This window comes from Branchiostoma lanceolatum, chromosome 6, assembly GCF_035083965.1.
Source record: "Branchiostoma lanceolatum isolate klBraLanc5 chromosome 6, klBraLanc5.hap2, whole genome shotgun sequence".
Taxonomy (NCBI): Eukaryota; Metazoa; Chordata; class Leptocardii; order Amphioxiformes; family Branchiostomatidae; genus Branchiostoma; species Branchiostoma lanceolatum.
Window position 1 is genome coordinate 11,959,989 of NC_089727.1, and position 16,983 is coordinate 11,976,971.

The window sequence follows — 16,983 nt, forward strand, 5'->3', positions numbered from 1 at the left end:
AGCTGTGTACAGGTGTGGGGACAAGAATCGCAATAGAGAAAGGTGATCCTACATCCTGATCATCTATGCCCCTCCCCCTGGTCTATATGGCATCAATGGCAAGCTCCAAGCAGATGTTGGGGTGAAAGATCACAACATCTGCTGGCCATCAGAGAGGTGGGCTTGTCAGAAAAGGTTACGAACTTCCTCCCAAACATCTGCTTGGAGTTTATGACATTGGCAGCTGGCTTGGAGTTATTCCTGCTTACATACCTCACTCTATTAATCATCTTTTCAAACAAAAATATCTTATTTATTTAGAGCTCTCTGGTCTTCCAAACGATAATAATCAAGGCAAAGGTTGTTTACTTTGGGTGTAACCCGTGAGGAAGTGACATTATGGGTTAGATTCGCACAAAGCAGCAGGAAGAAAAGGATCGGAGCAACAAAACAACAAACGGAAACATGGCTTGGCTGATTTGTTTATCCAAATTGCATTTTTGTGTCCTCGACATTCCAATGATATTTGATGACTCTGCACCAAAGATGATAAAAATGTGGCCTTTACCCATGACTGACAAATTCTCAGTAAAAATGTGATGACATAAATCATTTGTCAGTGTTATAGTGCTCTACAGGATATGCATTTTAATTTTATTTTGCACTTACATGTTGGGTGGACTGGTAGTGTCAAGATGAATTATAGTTTTATAATCTAATAGTCTTATATTATAATCTGATTGATTGTGAGAGTTAAAAATAGAAACTACCTTATTGGAGAATTGTATGACAGAAAATTGATCAAATCATGTCAAATAAACTTTAGTAGTCTTTACCTGTCCAGGCCACAGCTATTCCAGGAGTTTGATCATCCAAACAAGATCACATTGTGCCTTCCTATAGGAGCCCCTTTAGAGAGGCACATGGGATCCAACTGTTTATCAACGTGGCAGGAAGGTAACACTCTTCCACATATTATCCTAGAAAGGCTTGTATTAGGCCAAAGTAGCTATAAATTCAGACGTCTGCTTGGCACTCTGCCTCGCACACTGTGGCATCTTATTTCTACAAACTACAAGGATAGAGTAACGATTGTTTGGCCCTTCCGTAAGTTGTAGATATAAATACCACGGTATACGTATTCAGAAACTATGCTCTTACCCGTCACTAGTCAGTGAGGTTTAATTTTTATTTAGTCTTTCTGCAGCGTCATTCAAATTAGAGATAAATCATTGGTACCGAATGAACTACGTGTATATTTCAAAGTAACAAGACTTGTTGACCAAATCCACCCCCCCCCCCCAGGATTTGTGGGGGAAAACAATAAAATGTGATTACTGAGAAGCTGTGGTGTTTCCAGTAACCCTAACAATGACATGGGTTGGGTTCCTCCATGGGAAAGATCACTCCCCCACTCCTTGGTTTTCAGACTTCTTTTAGAGAAAAAGAAGGAAAACTTGAATCCGACTGTTCCTCCCTGAAACTGGGCTCTGTTTTCATGTTGATCTTCCAGATTGGCATTATGCTTCTAAATCTGAGAACCAGCAAATCAAATTGTGTTGGCCTTTATAGTCTATCTACCAGAGATTTGAACCATGGGAATCAGCCTGATGTTTTCTGACATCTGCTGACCACCTCTACCTCAAAGGACTCATTGTACCACTGTGCTGGGACCATATGTTCTACTGACACTGTCTGAAAAGAATCTCTTCCTTCAGGGTGTATAATGTAAGGTAGGAAGAAGGCCCCTAGCATTGAAGATATGAGTTGGGGCTTCTCAGACCACCAAGAAGGTAATTCCCAAGAGATATAAAAGAACACCTGAAGCAACCAACCAACACTGTACTGTACACTGAAGAGGTTTGACATGTAGTTTGAAGACATTCTACAGCTTGTACACTGCTGACTTATCTTAGAAAAAAGGCATCAGATGAATGTAAATCACTGCTGTGAATACAATGACACAGTTTCACGCCAAGAAAATGCAAACATTTCAGGCTGAACAGAAACAGCACCAGAAAGCCATCTGGGGTTCTCCGCCCTCTGAAAACATCATGGCAAAACTCCAAAGGAAACAATGTTGACCTGCCAAAAGCTCACCTGTTCTGCAGAATTAAGACCAAGTCTGGTAAGGTTTGGTGTAGACTCATGGTGCCAGTTGTATGGTGATAACAGAAGTTCTCAGCAGGGCAAAGTGGAGTCTCTCAGACTGGCTCTCACAGGCTCAGTGTGGAGACAAGGCCTTTTGTTTCCCCAGAGGACTTCCAAGTGAGCAATTGACTCTCCAACCAATCAGAACACAGGATGGGGATCATATGACTTGCAAATCATTCCTGGCTATAACAAATCTATTTGCTGTATCAAGGACATTTCCTTGGCTGTATCTTGCAAAAATTCCATTCACCAATCAGTGGAAACACTTGAAAAGGAAGCTACCAAAACAAATGATGAATATGATTGAAAAAACATTTTCCTCCAATCTTTACCTGATAGTGATACTGCGAAATGTAGGAGAACACAGTGAGACATCTGATAATGCCTTCGTATGGAAAACTGATTTCACACCTCAGTGTCAAAGGTCTAAACCTAAATCCCTGTATGGCTTCCCTTCCTCCCCTGAGAAGGATTCCTATTATTACCACAGTCTGCACAGACCCAAACATCGGTGCTAATGAAAGTACATTATGCCCGTGTTATGAAATTGTAATTATATCTCTGTGACTCCCTTTGGAAGCAATTTGCGGTTAACTAAAAGCACCTGGTGGGAAGTGAAGCAGTGGACAAGAATGTTATCCCTTCAGGAAGTCAAAATAAGCAGGGCTTAAACCAGTGACCTTAAACCCTCAAATGTCATGGTGAGGGGCGGAGCACAGTGAGGTGAGGTCAGACGTCCCCAGGTGTACAGAACGACAAACAATCCACCAGAAATCTGGTACTGTACTAGCCGAATAAGTCATTAGATCAGCACGGCTTCCTTTAGGAGGATGTAAAGAAAGTCTGACAAAATATTTGGACAAATTCCGTTTTGAAACAGTCTCCAGACATTACCCAGTCCCCGCTAAGAGTCTTGTTGGTCCTGCTTGTATACTCATTGACTGTCTTGCTTTGGATGCATTTGGGAGGGGCATTTGAAGAAATGAATATAATCTTCCAGTTCTGCATTATTTTTTGTATCTGGGAAACCAACAAACTGAACTGAGGTGGCCCGACAAGGTAGACATGTCATCATAAGCTTTGGTTTACCACTGTCCAGTTTGAGGAAGTGCTCTAAGTGAAACCAGGTTTGGACAACTCAACACCTATGTCCCTAGGCTGCCCCACTGCTGATGTAGGTGGAATGAGGCAGCAAGGAGACAGGCCTTGGAAGAAATGCATATCATGTATCTAAACAACTTCAACAAGGGCTGACAACACAAGCTATGATTACCACTGTCCAATATCAGGAAGTGGGTTTGTACATCTCAAACTGTCCCTGGGCTATCAGATAGGTCTTCGAGTTCTTGATGAATTCTTAATTTGTTGCTATACAACTTCTTCCATAGTTGCCCTATGAAGCAACAAATTAACTGCTTTGTCTGAGTGAGCCTGCAAGTGGAAGTAACAGAGTGGACTTCCAGGGCTCCAGGCACTTTCTTTCCAACACAATCTAGATGGGCCTAAAGCCCACTGTCCAGTATGCAGGTTTGGACAACTCAACACCTATGTCCCCAGGCTACCCCAAACGCTGGTATAAGATGCATCTGGCTGCATGCAGACAGACATGGCCCCCTCTCAACAGGTGCATGGGGGTAGCAGCTGTCAACAGGAAAATTAGCACCACATTCGGGCCTCCCACCTCTGGTAATCACTCACTTAGCCCAAGTGTGAACTCAGGAAGATGGGAAATTTGGCAAGACTGAAGAGGAAGACAGGACTGGCTGACTGATGGGTATGGTACAATCAGAAAGATATTTTCCAGTGGATCTTTTGAAGTAGGAAGACAGTTGGCAATATTCTCCAAAGATTCAGAAAAACAAATGAACAAAAAAAAACTTTGATTTGATCGACATACTTGCTAAAAGTAAAACTGTAGAAATTCCAGGTTCTGCTGTTTTCAATATCAAAACAAACACTAAGAAACAATAACAAAACAGCAATCGACACCTTAGGAGGACATCTTTGGGAAAAATGTACAGAATTTCCTGTTGACATCATGGTCTTTCTTTCAGCTGGTGAAAAGACAGGGAACCCATCTTGTTTATTGTGTAACACAAACCTTGGACTGTGAGAACATCTGCCTTCTGAAAAAATTATTGACTGTAAATCTAAAAAGTTTGTCTGTAAAACTTGTACTATTTGCAAAGATGTTGCTCACAGAAAAACATACACAGACTAAGTTGCAGTATTGACCAATGAATCATACTTTATCTTTTACTGTATATAATCAAGGAAGCTCTGTCCTTGGTATATTCAAAACGGCCTAAAACAGTGCCACAATTTAAAGTGCATGCTTCCCTCTCCATGATGATATCTTTGTTTCAGTCGTGGGAAATATGAATCTCTTTAACTTTATCAATAGTTTATTGAATGTTCCTGAGTCCAAGAGCTTTTCGGACTTGGGAATAATCCGAATGACAAGTGTTACATGAATGGTAGGGCCACAGATGGCAGGAAAGATTCCTCACACTGGCAGGGGCCATACATATGCAGCGCCCCCTAGAGGGCAGACAGCTCACACCTGGTGTATGACTGAAGCCCAGCAGGTGGGGGGAGGGGGGCAGGGCAAAAGTAACTAGGCGTGAAAAACCTCCAATTGATTGGTTTGATGAGGCTGATGGCAGCAAAATGACTCATTAGGTGGGGGTGTTCACACCTGCTAATTACCACATAAAGATGTATATCACACATATGTTTGTTGACTAAAATGCTTTAATTTGGCCTATAGAATATACAGATCTTTACAAAAGTGGTTTTGAATACACATTTGTTGTCCCGTAAGTGCAGCCAGAATTCCCTGATGCAAGTTATATTCCTTCTGTCATTATATTGAATGCTGAACTCAAGACAAGTCAAGATCAAGCATACAGTCTAAACCAAAGTTGTTTCTTGGTAACCATTACTCTACGCTCTAGAAGGCCAAATTGGGCTATATGAGGACAATCTTTATCCCAGTACAAACTCTAACCCATACCTATTTCTTAGAATCTTACTAACCGTTGCTGATGGCAGCTAATTATAATTGACTCAAAGAGGTAAAGAACTTAAAGCTAAACAGGTCAAATAAGAAGACTTTGCAATAGTGGACATTTAACCATCTTTGTTCAAAGTTACAACCCTGAAATTGTTTTACAGTTGAGTTCCCACCCCGCTGTCTATCCATACCTATTTCTCAGTAACCAACTCCCTAACAGGCCATAATGGTGGACTCAGTGATAGACTACACAGGAAGCCACCCCCCACCCAGCCAGGCACAGTTTTTAACCTATCCTTACTCCCTGAGGACAAAACATTTGCTCAGCCCCTGCCGACAGGCATGTGTGGTTATGACTAATGGCATGAAGAAGAACACAGAATGGCACCTCCTAACCACAAGCACCCACCCAACTGGTCAGACCAAATTAGCCTGGGAATTTCCTGAGTTTCCCTACCAGCATGTCTGGTCAGCTGTGGCTGCAAAATCTTAAGACTTTTCTCCTACAAATCAATCCACTCAAATTTGTGTGTTCAACTCAGCTAACATTGGAAAATGGGCTCCATCGGATACGTGTACATTTGAACTACTATAACATTGTAAAAACCATCGTTTGTTTTTATCAGACAACACCGACTTATTTCCTTGGCTCTCAGATATTTTTAAGTAGAAATAAATCAGATGAAAAAAAAAAAAACTTGAATTCAACTGTATTCACCATCTGAAACTCTTGTGTGCCAAAGTGCAGACTTTTTCCTAAGACTTTGTTTTCATGTTGATTACTGTTAATTGAAGAATCAAGGAATGAAACTGGTGTGGCCTAAAGATTGATAAATAGAACAGAAAAGTAAAGTGAATACCTTGGAGTGGGCTCAGCTTCTGGGAAGACAAAGACGCTGTCACTGTCTCTCCTCTCCTCAGGAACCCCATTTGGTAAAACTTCCTTCTCAGGAACTGGCGGTAAAGGCTTCTGCTGTTTCTGAAGCAAAGATGTTTCACTCGGTTTAAGCACGAAATTGTCCTCAAATATTCTGCAATATTTTATCACATTCAAATTGTCAATTGTTTAAGATACCAATTACTTTGTTATCTGAGTTCATGGACCACAGTTTCACTGTTATTGGAAGACAATTGATTTGAAAGACTATTAGATTTTCCTACTTTGCACTGCAACTCTTTTTGTTGCAGTACTTCTCCTGAATGCAAGGTGGCATGACTGCACACGAGATCACACTGATGGTGCAGAGATGCACTACAATGCCCCAGCTTACAGAAACTGTTGACTATGATCATTAACAATAAACTGAATAAAGGTATGGTTTTACCATACTCACCTGCTGTAGTGTAATGGTCACCACAGTCTCTTTGGTCGGTCTCTGTTTTACTTCCACTTGTGGTGCATTCTGCACAGGTTCCTGTCCATGTACCCTCTCCTCAGGCACGGGGGCCTCCCTTTCCTCTCTAGGTGGATGATGCTTGGCAGGATTTTCAACCTCAGTAGTGGAAATTTCCTCCTCCATCCTCGTGACATTCCTGGTATGGAGGGGATGTCTTCCCTCCTGGTACGGAGGGGAGGACTCTTTTCTTCTGTCACCTTCTTTGGGCAACACCCTACTCTGCCTCTCCTCAGTTGAGGAGGGAGATGAATCCTTAGCTGACCTGTCACCAGGCAGGCTGTCTTGCGGACTAGGCATGTTTCTTTCTGCTTCTCTTGCCTCTGTCGGAGACGGAGTAGGCTTGACCACGGAGATACCGTGGTGCGGTCTTATCGGTCTGGTATCAGAGTTGTCCACTGAAGCGGCCCTGCCTGTTTTACCTGGCGACGCCGGTCTAAAGTCTGCGATAGTCTGATGCAGATGTGCGGGAGCGCTGGATTTCCTGTCCTTCCAGGGGGGAGGAGCAGTCGGCCTCCCCACCTCCTTACCTCCAGGAAGAGGCATAGTTTGCAGCCCATGGAAGTTGGGCGGGCCGGACATGCGAGGCAGCGACTGCGCCTTGTCTCGGGCTTGCTGCAATGCCGGATCGCGAACGTGTCCCGAGGAGGGGCGGGATTTCCTCGTGCCCTCAACAGGCGCCTGCACCCTGCTACCTTCCAGCGAGCTGACGCTGGCTGCTCTCTGCGACGCCAGGGAGTTCCTGTTGCTTGTGTAACCACTGTCACTGTTGATGCTGCTGGTGGAGACTCCCCTGTTGATGGCTGTAACCTTATTCCCCGTCTTCTTCTCATAAAACCACTTCAACGCCTCCCTCATTCTCATCCTCTCCTCTTCCCTTCCATCGGGATCGGAGCGGTGCTCACTTGAGAGCGAGGTGACGGAACCTCCGTACTGATTGTCCAGCGTCTGCTGACCCTTGACCTCCTGATGTAGGAGGTCGGGTTCAGACTTACACTGCTGCCGCTTGGCCTCCCAGTCGGGTGCGTGGTGCCGCCGGAGATGCCCTGCAGACACACTCTTTGTTCTCTTCTGAGGGTCTGAGACTGTTCGACTCTTCCTCTCTTCAGGATGCTCTTCAGTCTCTTTGATTTCCTCCAGGTGAGCTAAAGACTGACTCGGGGAGACAGGGCTTTCCCTTGCTTCTCTCACAACCGTCTCTTTTGGCTCTACAGGAGTGTGAAGCTGTTCCATGGACACAGAGTGTGTGGGGCTTCTCCGTGTAGGAGAGACTCGGGTATCCACAACCTCCAGGAGGTTGTCTGCAGACCCACTTCTTCTCTTTGCTGGTTCTCCTGTGGACCATGTGGGGCTCGTCGGACTGCGCTGACTTGGAGATCTCTCCCCGATGTCTAACAAGTTCTCTGCAGAGCCGCTCTTCCAGCTACCACCACTTCTCTGCCTTACATGTTCGAACTCAGTCTTTGTGTAGGACGTCCGATGGAGGACCTTATCCTGCGCTTCCTTCAGGTAATTTTTGTACCCTGCTTCATCTTGCATCCTCACCTTTTGGTCATCGGTCCTCCCTCCTAGGTCCATCTTACTCTTCTGTTTTGTCTGTTCTTTCTCCATCTGTCTCCAGTAGTCGAACGTTGGAGGGTTATATCTCAAGTTCTCGGGCAGGGTGGTAGATTTCTTGGCATGCATGGCCAGCATCTCATTGGAAGCTCTCTTCTCTTTGAGTTTTGCATCTTGGTCCTTTTTGCCCTCCTTAAACAGGTTAAAGATTAGTGGAGTGTCTTGGTGATTAATGCCACCATTTACGTTGCGCATGGAACGGTCCTTCCTCATGTCTCGAACCCATTTGGGTTCCAGGTTTCGCTCACTTTGCGCTCTCGAAATCTTCTTCACCCCTCCAGGCAGGGCACCAGGCTGACCAAAGTTAACAGTCTCTGTTCTTAGAATTGAACGAGTCTTGAGGGGATCTTCGAACTGGCTCCTTAAGAGCTGCACAGCAGTCTTCTGACCCCCCTCTTCCCTTGTAACGTTTTCTGCGCTGCTCGAGTGATGCCCTGTAAGCGACGAGTGTTTGGGATCGGGCTTACCGACCTCCTTTGCCAACTTCTGTTTGTCGTGGTCTGGCGGCTCCATATGTTTAAACTCCCGGCTGTAGTGGTTATTGCTTTTGTTATTATACCATTGGTTTGGTCCTTGCTGTCTCTCCCTCTCATTGCGATAGTTGTGTGCGGCCACCATACCTTCCGTTGGCTTCTCTTCGTAGTAGAACCCGGAGTCCTCGTACTTTGGGGACTTCTTCTGCGGGTTGTTGATGTAGTTCAAGTTCTGATCCCTTGAAGATGAGATTGGAGAGACCTGTTTTGCAGCTGGGGAGACCTGTTTCTCCGGAGACAAGTCTCTCTCCGGAGGGGAAGGCACTCTTCTGTCAGTGGGATATCTGGGAGTCCCGTCCATGTTAATTTGTACCCTAAACTCCACCTTCTCCATCTCCTTGCCCCCTTCCTTCTGTACCTTATAGGTGCCGTTCTGACCAATCTCCACCGTGTCCGCATAGCTCGGCTGGACGGGGTGAACTGGATGTACTACAGCGGTAAGCTGCGGATACGGCCGCTGGTGGTTGGAAGGCTGGGAGAACGAACCCCATTGGTCCCCATGTGAGCCTCGTTTTCCGTTACCAGCGTGGTTTCCTCTTTGGTCGTTGTGGTGAGAAAACACCTCCTGGTTGACATAGTCCGGTGACATTCGATGGCCAGTGTTTAACATTTTCAGTGGATTGTCTTGCGACCTGGACATTGCAGGTGGCTCCGGAGCCAGCATAGAAGACGGCCCGGGCCAGGACGGATACTTGGAATGGTGCACCATGTTGGACACCGCCTTATGACTGGACTGGTCGCGCACGGGCGGCGGGGGCGGTGATCGGGCGCTCTGAGGACCGAGCTGGGGGGAGGTGGTGCTGGAAGAGGAACTGGAGGGGGAGGTGGAGCTACGTCTCCAAGGGGGTGCTGGGATGTCCAGCCCCAGGCTATTGCGGTTACTCCCCCCCTGGAAGTCAGAGGACGACCCAGAACTCCTGTTACGCTTCCTTTCTGAAGGAGACGTCGACGTTGTCCTGAACACCGTCTCTTCCTCCTTCGGCCTGGTGCCGGGGACGTACATCGTTTTCACGTACCTCATGTCGGCATGCTGCAGTTCTTTGGCCTTCATATTTGTTAGTGATTGAGAGCGGGGGTACGGATGTTCCTCTTCCTCAGGTTTCTTGGTGGACAGACTGTCTTTGTAGTTGATGCCAGCAGTGCTGGACAGTTGGTCGTACACAGAAGCTGCCAACTTCTTGGGCAAGCCGGCGCTTGCAGGAGGCTGGTACTGTGCGCAGACAAAACTGGCTTTGGACATGTTCTCCATGCTGCTCCTGTGGAACATGCTGTTGTCTCTGCCTGTCGAGTCGAAGGAGGAAGCAGCTCTGTCCCTTCTCTGTTGGGAGTACCTGAGGTGAAACAAATTCAGTTGTTTCAGTCATGCAAACATAAAGAAATTAAACTTCTTGACACAGCAAAAGTCCAGAATCTTTACTATTTTTCAAAAAAACTGATACAAGTTTTTTTGTAGGTATTACTTAGATTCTATGAATGAAGTATGACCAAAACATGTTAATCATCATATTCCAAGACACCCTAAAAGGAAAATATAATATCTTTTATGTTATTCTTTCCTTCTTTATTGTTTTCTGGCAATGACTGGCATTGTTGACAACATTGTTTCCTATGCATTTCTAGTAGGGTTCCTAAAAACAAGAAGCAGTGAGTACCTTGCTTGGTTGCTGCTGACCGGCATGGGTTCGAAGTCGGGGACAACGTCAGGGTGGCTGTTTATTGCCTCGTGAGTGGAGTGCCAGGACCTGGGGCGCTCGGGTGGGTCATGCCGTCTGAGAAGGGAAGGGAATATTTCTATTCAAAAGTCTCTATCTCTCTCAATAACAAATATAATACATTTGATATACCGGTACAGTGGGAAACTGCTGATTGAAACAGAAAAAAATAAGCCTCCAGAATACATGACATGTGACGAGTACAATGTCCAGTAATACCATCAAGTACATCTGTACTTACATTGTACATATATAAACAGTACACCATGATACATATACCTCTTTGACTTGAGCTTTGCAAGTTAGTGACAACTGCAAGTGTCAGGACCTTACAGCTGCAGATTGACAGAGGCTTTTGTTGACCAGCATCCATCTACAAAGTACAAGTAATGTACAAACAGCGACAGCCTTTTCAAACACAGACATAAAATGGATCATGATCCTCATTCATCAATCCTAAGCTTTGCAATGACAACTGTTCCACCACAACCATCCCAATAATGTCACCCTAACATAAGATCACAAGACTCTTGACTAGCCCGGCTGACATGCATTCATAGGACAATATTTCCTGCTCACGCGATGACGGCTGGTGCCTGAAAGTCTGTGACATTCTGTCCCCGTCCTTACCTTCTTCCTCATACTCTGTAAGCTCTCATACTTACAAACAATATACTTGAAGGGGAAGTGGAATTCGAACCAGCACCCCAACTTGATTCTGCTGAGACATCATGTCCATGACCTAGCCCACTGCCTCCAAGTTGAGTAAATGTACACAAGAAAGACTTTGCGGCTCCGCCTTGCTCCATAACAGTGCCGCAGCCTGCCTACAGTACACAGTTGTCCCATGGGAGGAAGCTCACGATATTATAGTTGTCGGATCATCTCCTACCAGGGTGTGTCTCCCGTCTGTTTCTGTGGATATTTTGGGGCGTCCAGGCTTAAAATATCAGAAGTGTGCAGGGAGGGGGTGGCTGGTCATGGCTGGAGCGAGGTTCTGATCTTAAACTGGCCACAGCCACCCCACAGTGGGGAATTCACAGGCCCGCCTTGATCCGCAGCAAACCAAAACACATCGCAAACTCTGGCAGGATGGCACAAATACTTCACATGATAAAGAGTTTGGGACGCAGGGTGGCCGAGGGACACCACGCCAGTCCCTCGTGATATGCTGGGTAAGGCAATGCCATGTTCACACAGAGAAGGCACCTGTTAGGCAGCGGGATGTCTGTCAATTCAGCAGTCCTCCTGGCCACTCTGCTGTTGGACCTACAAGTTATGCTAGGGTCACATTTCCTAACCGGGGCCCGGCCGGGCTGTTTGCGGAAACGAAAAATCAAAGTGTATGTCAATAAATTTGCACAAGCTATGCTCTTAAACACTTTCGGGTATGTTTTGTGTTTTTGTTGTCTTTTATAGCATACTTTTTGGGCCCCGGATTAGAAATGTGACCCTAGCCTAAGCTCAGCCAGTAGGCTTCAGCTGAGGCCACATCGATCTAATTTGCTGGTTCTTGGATTTAAAAAATATTGTCTCAGGTACACATGGCATATTTTCAGGGAGTGAAAAAGTCAGATTCAAGTTTTCTTCCCTTTGTTTTCCACTTGTTCTTTTTCTTCACTTTTACTTTAAAATGTCTGTGAACCAAGGAAATACTGTGATGTGGCCTGGCACTGCCAGAGCTCTGTGCAGTGTAAGGCTTGGTGATCCATCAAAACCCATCCTGTATTGGGAACTAGCAAACATGATTTAGGTCTGTAATCACCATGTTTGACTTGAGATGTGTGTGATGAATTTTAGGCAATGATCATAAATACCAACAATCATTTTCTGTGCCCTTTATAGAACATAACTCAGGCAGTCTTGTGATGTAAAATGGATGGATTTTCTTCTCCTACTGTTCCAATCATTTCCTCTTGAAAAGAGTATGGATGATGATTTATGAAGGAATCAATCAACATTACTGTGGTTAGTCAGCAAGAGCTTTTCCAACATTTATCTTCCCATTGCAAGGACTGACAGAGGCACGCATGGTGACCCAATTCTTAACATTTCAGCCCTCCTATGAAGTACTTATTCAAGATGTTGTCTGTACATCAATTTGGCACTGCGGTGAATTTCAAGGGTTTTGAAATGCGCCCTGACGACATGACATCAGGATCCATGATTGGCACAGGCTTTCTTTTTATCCCTACTGGTGACAAAGTGAATCCATTTATGATTAGGAAATAGCCTAACTGAACAAGATACTGTGATAAATAAGGAAGATAAAGTTTGTTTTCATAATTTTGCAATGCAAACTGTTGGGGCGCCCTTTGCTGGGGACGTTTCCACACTGAAACGGTTTGTGACAGATGCAAACATTCTGACCTCATTTTTGGAACTTCTGAATTTCTTGTTTTATAGTTGGCCTGAGAAACGAAGCTTGGAGCACGTCGCTACTCCGTTTGAGGGTTAACAAGATTATAAGCTCACGTACTTGGTGCATCAAATGTACACGAGGGCTGGGAGGAACCCAGGACACCAACATGGCTCCTCCAGTAATAAACCACCCTACGCCCACTCAGCAGTCCCTAACAGTTGTGGGGCGTGTGAGAACACACACAGCAGTCCCCTTGTATCATGAGAACTTGCAACTGTGGTTTCCCGGACAACTGTGGTACCATCTTCGACCTTGGAATCTAAGTACGTACTTGGGTTATGTTACGCCACCCAAGAGGAGTGACACTCGGGTCTTCAGGGACAAATTTAGAACCATCCAAAAGGCTTTCAGCCAATTGTATAGCTATATAGGTTCAAGCACAACTGTCATCATATCGGTTCTGACCTTCAAATTTGAGGATGTGACCTTGAAATTTGAGTTTCATCTCGTGTCACATCAACAAATGGCAAGCACACTGGAGTATTGTGAACAGAAGAAACTGAAGATGTAAAATGTTGAAGAAATGTCAGAAGCGATTTTGAACATTCAACATCTGTTACAGGCAAGATGTTAGATGTTATTATTTCTGACACAGTCACAGACTTCTCTTTACAATGTGGTTTTGATTTAAGCTTTTGGGGAAAAAAATTCAAGCTAAATTAAAGACATTAAAAGAATCAAAGTAAATGCAATGTTACTTTGTCAGGCTGTTTTCCATATTATGAGTCTCCAAAAATATTTTGACATGATATAGCATACAAAAATGTAGTTGGTAGCAAAGTTGGACGTGATTTTCTTCTTTTGGGATTACCATAAAATGTTTCTGGCTCTGAGGTCAATCAGAAGTAACTCTGGCCTAGTAATCGTGTACCCTCAGACTATAAGGCCATACAACATTTGGCAACCATGCCAAAGATCCCAGTATGGATGGAGAGCTAACCTGAATCAAGGGCAGGTCAGACAAAATTTGGTAACAGGCCAGAAAACTCACCAGAAATCAGGTCTTTTCAATTTGCCGCTGCTTAACACTAAGGGCCAATTTACACACAGCTTGTCTAGATATCTGGACTGCAGATATCTGCCAGGCGACAGCTTTTTTCTGTGTCTAAACAGGAATTTTATGGTCTTAATGAGGGTTTTTTTAGATGTCGGGAAAATTTCAGCCGACCACTCTGAAGCATTCGCCCGACAACTCAGCGGGAGTCCCCGACCGCTCCAGCCGGACGTCTAAACAGACTGTGTCGCGTAGTAGACATCTGGAGGTCGGGGTTCACGCTAGTTTGCATATTTGGCGGGCGATAAAGCGGGAAAACTTCTTAGCATCAAGGACCATTTGTTCTCAAACGGACGACGGACTTCTTTCGTGATGCCAGATCGTTCGGTGGATCGGCCCTCCCCCCTCCGCCACGACAAGGGCAGCGAGTGGGAATGCAGCGTTGATTCTGACCGGTCGCTGTCGTCTTCCCCGGTACCTCAAACGCCTCTTACGCTCAACCTTGCTTGCTGCCTCATGTTTAGCCACACGCGAGTCAGATAAAGAAAGAATACCATATTCATCATGACGAAAAACACAGGCGGTTCTCCCGCCATTTTGAAACGCGCGCTAAAGGTTAAATAGGGTCACGAGTGCAATCAGCGCGCTGCGTGAGTCCTGCGGTACTTCCTGTCGGTGTGTATAAATGCGTCCAGATATCTAAGGCTCAGATGTCGGCGGATTTTTAGATATCTGAAAAAACTCTGTATAAATTGGGCCTAAGGCACAAGCATTCTCCACATCTTCAGACATTGTTAAATGCCATGTTTTATGGCAGGAAATAGATTAAATCATAAAATCAATACATATACAGATGCCGTCCATAAAAAAGACTTATAGTGCACAGCTGAACAGGACCAAAATTTCATCTTCATTCCTTTCCAGACATTCATTCTATGTTACAAATGTGATAGTCAAAACATCCTGAACCCTTTCAAACAAACTATTAAAATAGTCTGCGTCAGACAATATCCAGACCAAGTCCTTGTTATCTTCCATGACCCTTCTGACCCTCTAGTGGTTGACCTATAGCCACAATACCCAGATTTCACAAATTGAATTTCCGAGCTTCCCAGTAAAGCCGGAATGTTCTTAATCTTGATACTTCCTTTCCTAGCAATATCAGCTTCACTCTCACCTACATTAAAACTTAAGTACCTGTTTTACTGTTGTCCCTCTTCCTTCCTGTCCAGGAAAACGTGATCTCGAACCTTCACTACTTTGTTGATTTAACTACAGAAACCCTAAGTCAAGGAGCACTCAAAAATCGGGTCATCCAAATAGAGTCATCACCAGAGCATCTGCCACACTGACAAGCACTTTGTCCCTGAATGTATGCTGCTGCAGGTCTCTGATCTAATGCTAGGGGGTGCTTGAATGTAGGTCACCTGTCAGAAAAGGTTAAATTTGATGCTTTGCTTGCTCCCTGCCTGGCTTCTCTGACAGCCACTCACCTACCACAGAGAAGAGTGGTAGTCAAAAAATGTTATGATTCTCCACTCCAACATCTGCTTGGAGATTATGAGTTGCGATTAAGAGTACATTTTATCATCGATCATTGATCACTACTGACACTATTTCTATTCCTCCTCAATACCGGAAGGGACATAAAATGGGGTCCTGTGTTCGAGGAGGTGCCTCTACTACAACAGCCTCATTACTTAGATGGGTACTGGCTGTACTAGTAGCAGATGAATATTGAATATATACCCACTTTTTCACTCTGTGCTTGACTCCCCCGAATCCACTGGGCTGGACCACTTTGGTGACAGACTCTGTGTGCATGCTTCCCTTCTCCTGGGCTGGCACAGTTTTGGGCTCCTCTGTGGGTGGGGGTGGGACGATGTCAGCCTGCGATTCTCGTCTGCAACAACACAAGAAGAAAAATGATAAATGATATGATAGCGTCAACAGTTGTTATGGATATGAATGATTTAGGAGTGACATGTCCCGTACTTGGAAGCTGGAGTGTTACGCTAAAGGGCAGTTATACCAGTTGACTGATTCAGAGTCAGAGAAAAGCGATTCCCTTTCCCTTTAAAAGGGTAGAGGGGCATTAAGGAGGAGAAATTCAAATTTGACATTTCCAGCATCAAGTTCCCTCCCTGCTTAGAAAACAGAAAAATGTCCATGTCATTTGAAAGATGGGTGATACTGGCAACCACTCGTATTATGGGTAAAGCAAAGGTTATAGTACCTACTCTTGCCACATAAAGGTATCCTATTATCAGCCATCCTAAGTAGAAAAGACAAAAAGAGTGGTCCTTTTTGGGTCACAAAAGATGTCCCACAATCCTTACCTCCACTGTACTGTGAAACCATTGCTTGCAGTACCCACATGCTGGTAATCCTCAAACCAAAAGCATTACTCCAATTTAGAGATCAGCCCTTTCAGCCTAAAACTTTGTCAGTCTTCTCGGCCCAAATCCTTGTTATTCTGTTACTATATTCTGCCTGTCAAATGGACTGCACACCAACTGATTCTCTTTTCAAACAGGGCCTGACCTGACGACACCACACTGGGCCCACACTATTGTCTGTGGTGCCTTTTGCGTACGTTCTGACATCATTGGGTCATTTACATCTGAAGAGGGAGAACCCAGGTTGAAAGCTAACTAGCGGGCTTCTCATGCATCTAATTTAATGTTTAAGTGGTAAGGCCACACCAATTTATTTCCATACTTGCAGACATCTTAAAGTAAAGAGCCCAAAATAAAAACAGAGCTCTGAGAGGAAAACTTGAAACTGACTATATTCACTCCCTGAAACTGAGTGTACCAATATACAGACTTTCTTCTCAGACTTTGTCTTCATGTTCATCTTCCTGTTTAACACTTTAATTCCAAGAACCAACAAATCAACTTGGTGTGGCCTAAGATGCACAGATGTTCGACCCAAAGTTTAGCCTGCTGGATTTTCCTCTTGGGTTACCAAGGGAAACAGTTTTAATTGGTCAAGCAGAGGCTGAATCTTTACAGTAAACATAGTACTTCATTTGCAACTCAGGCAGGCTCTCTAAGCTGTTCAGTCTCTAATCTCCAAGCAGATGTTGATTTGCAGGGCTACCAGAGAAGCCAGGCAGGCAGAAAACATTGCAGTCTTTCACCCCAACATCTGCTTGGA

General features: G+C 44.8%; 1 protein-coding gene across 6 annotated transcripts in view; it reads right to left on the reverse strand.

The window, feature by feature from the left end:
- Nucleotides 1–16,983, reverse strand: part of LOC136436638 (protein Shroom3-like) — a 108,581-nt gene that overhangs the window by 16,088 nt on the left and 75,510 nt on the right. For all 6 annotated transcript variants that reach the window (XM_066430791.1, XM_066430792.1, XM_066430793.1 and 3 more), the window contains 4 exons: nucleotides 15,575–15,724; nucleotides 10,346–10,462; nucleotides 6,484–10,024; nucleotides 6,010–6,128 (listed from right to left, as the gene is read on the reverse strand). In XM_066430791.1, the coding sequence (XP_066286888.1) occupies nucleotides 6,010–6,128; nucleotides 6,484–10,024; nucleotides 10,346–10,462; nucleotides 15,575–15,724 (3,927 nt within the window). The remainder of the gene's footprint in view (nucleotides 1–6,009; nucleotides 6,129–6,483; nucleotides 10,025–10,345; nucleotides 10,463–15,574; nucleotides 15,725–16,983) is intronic.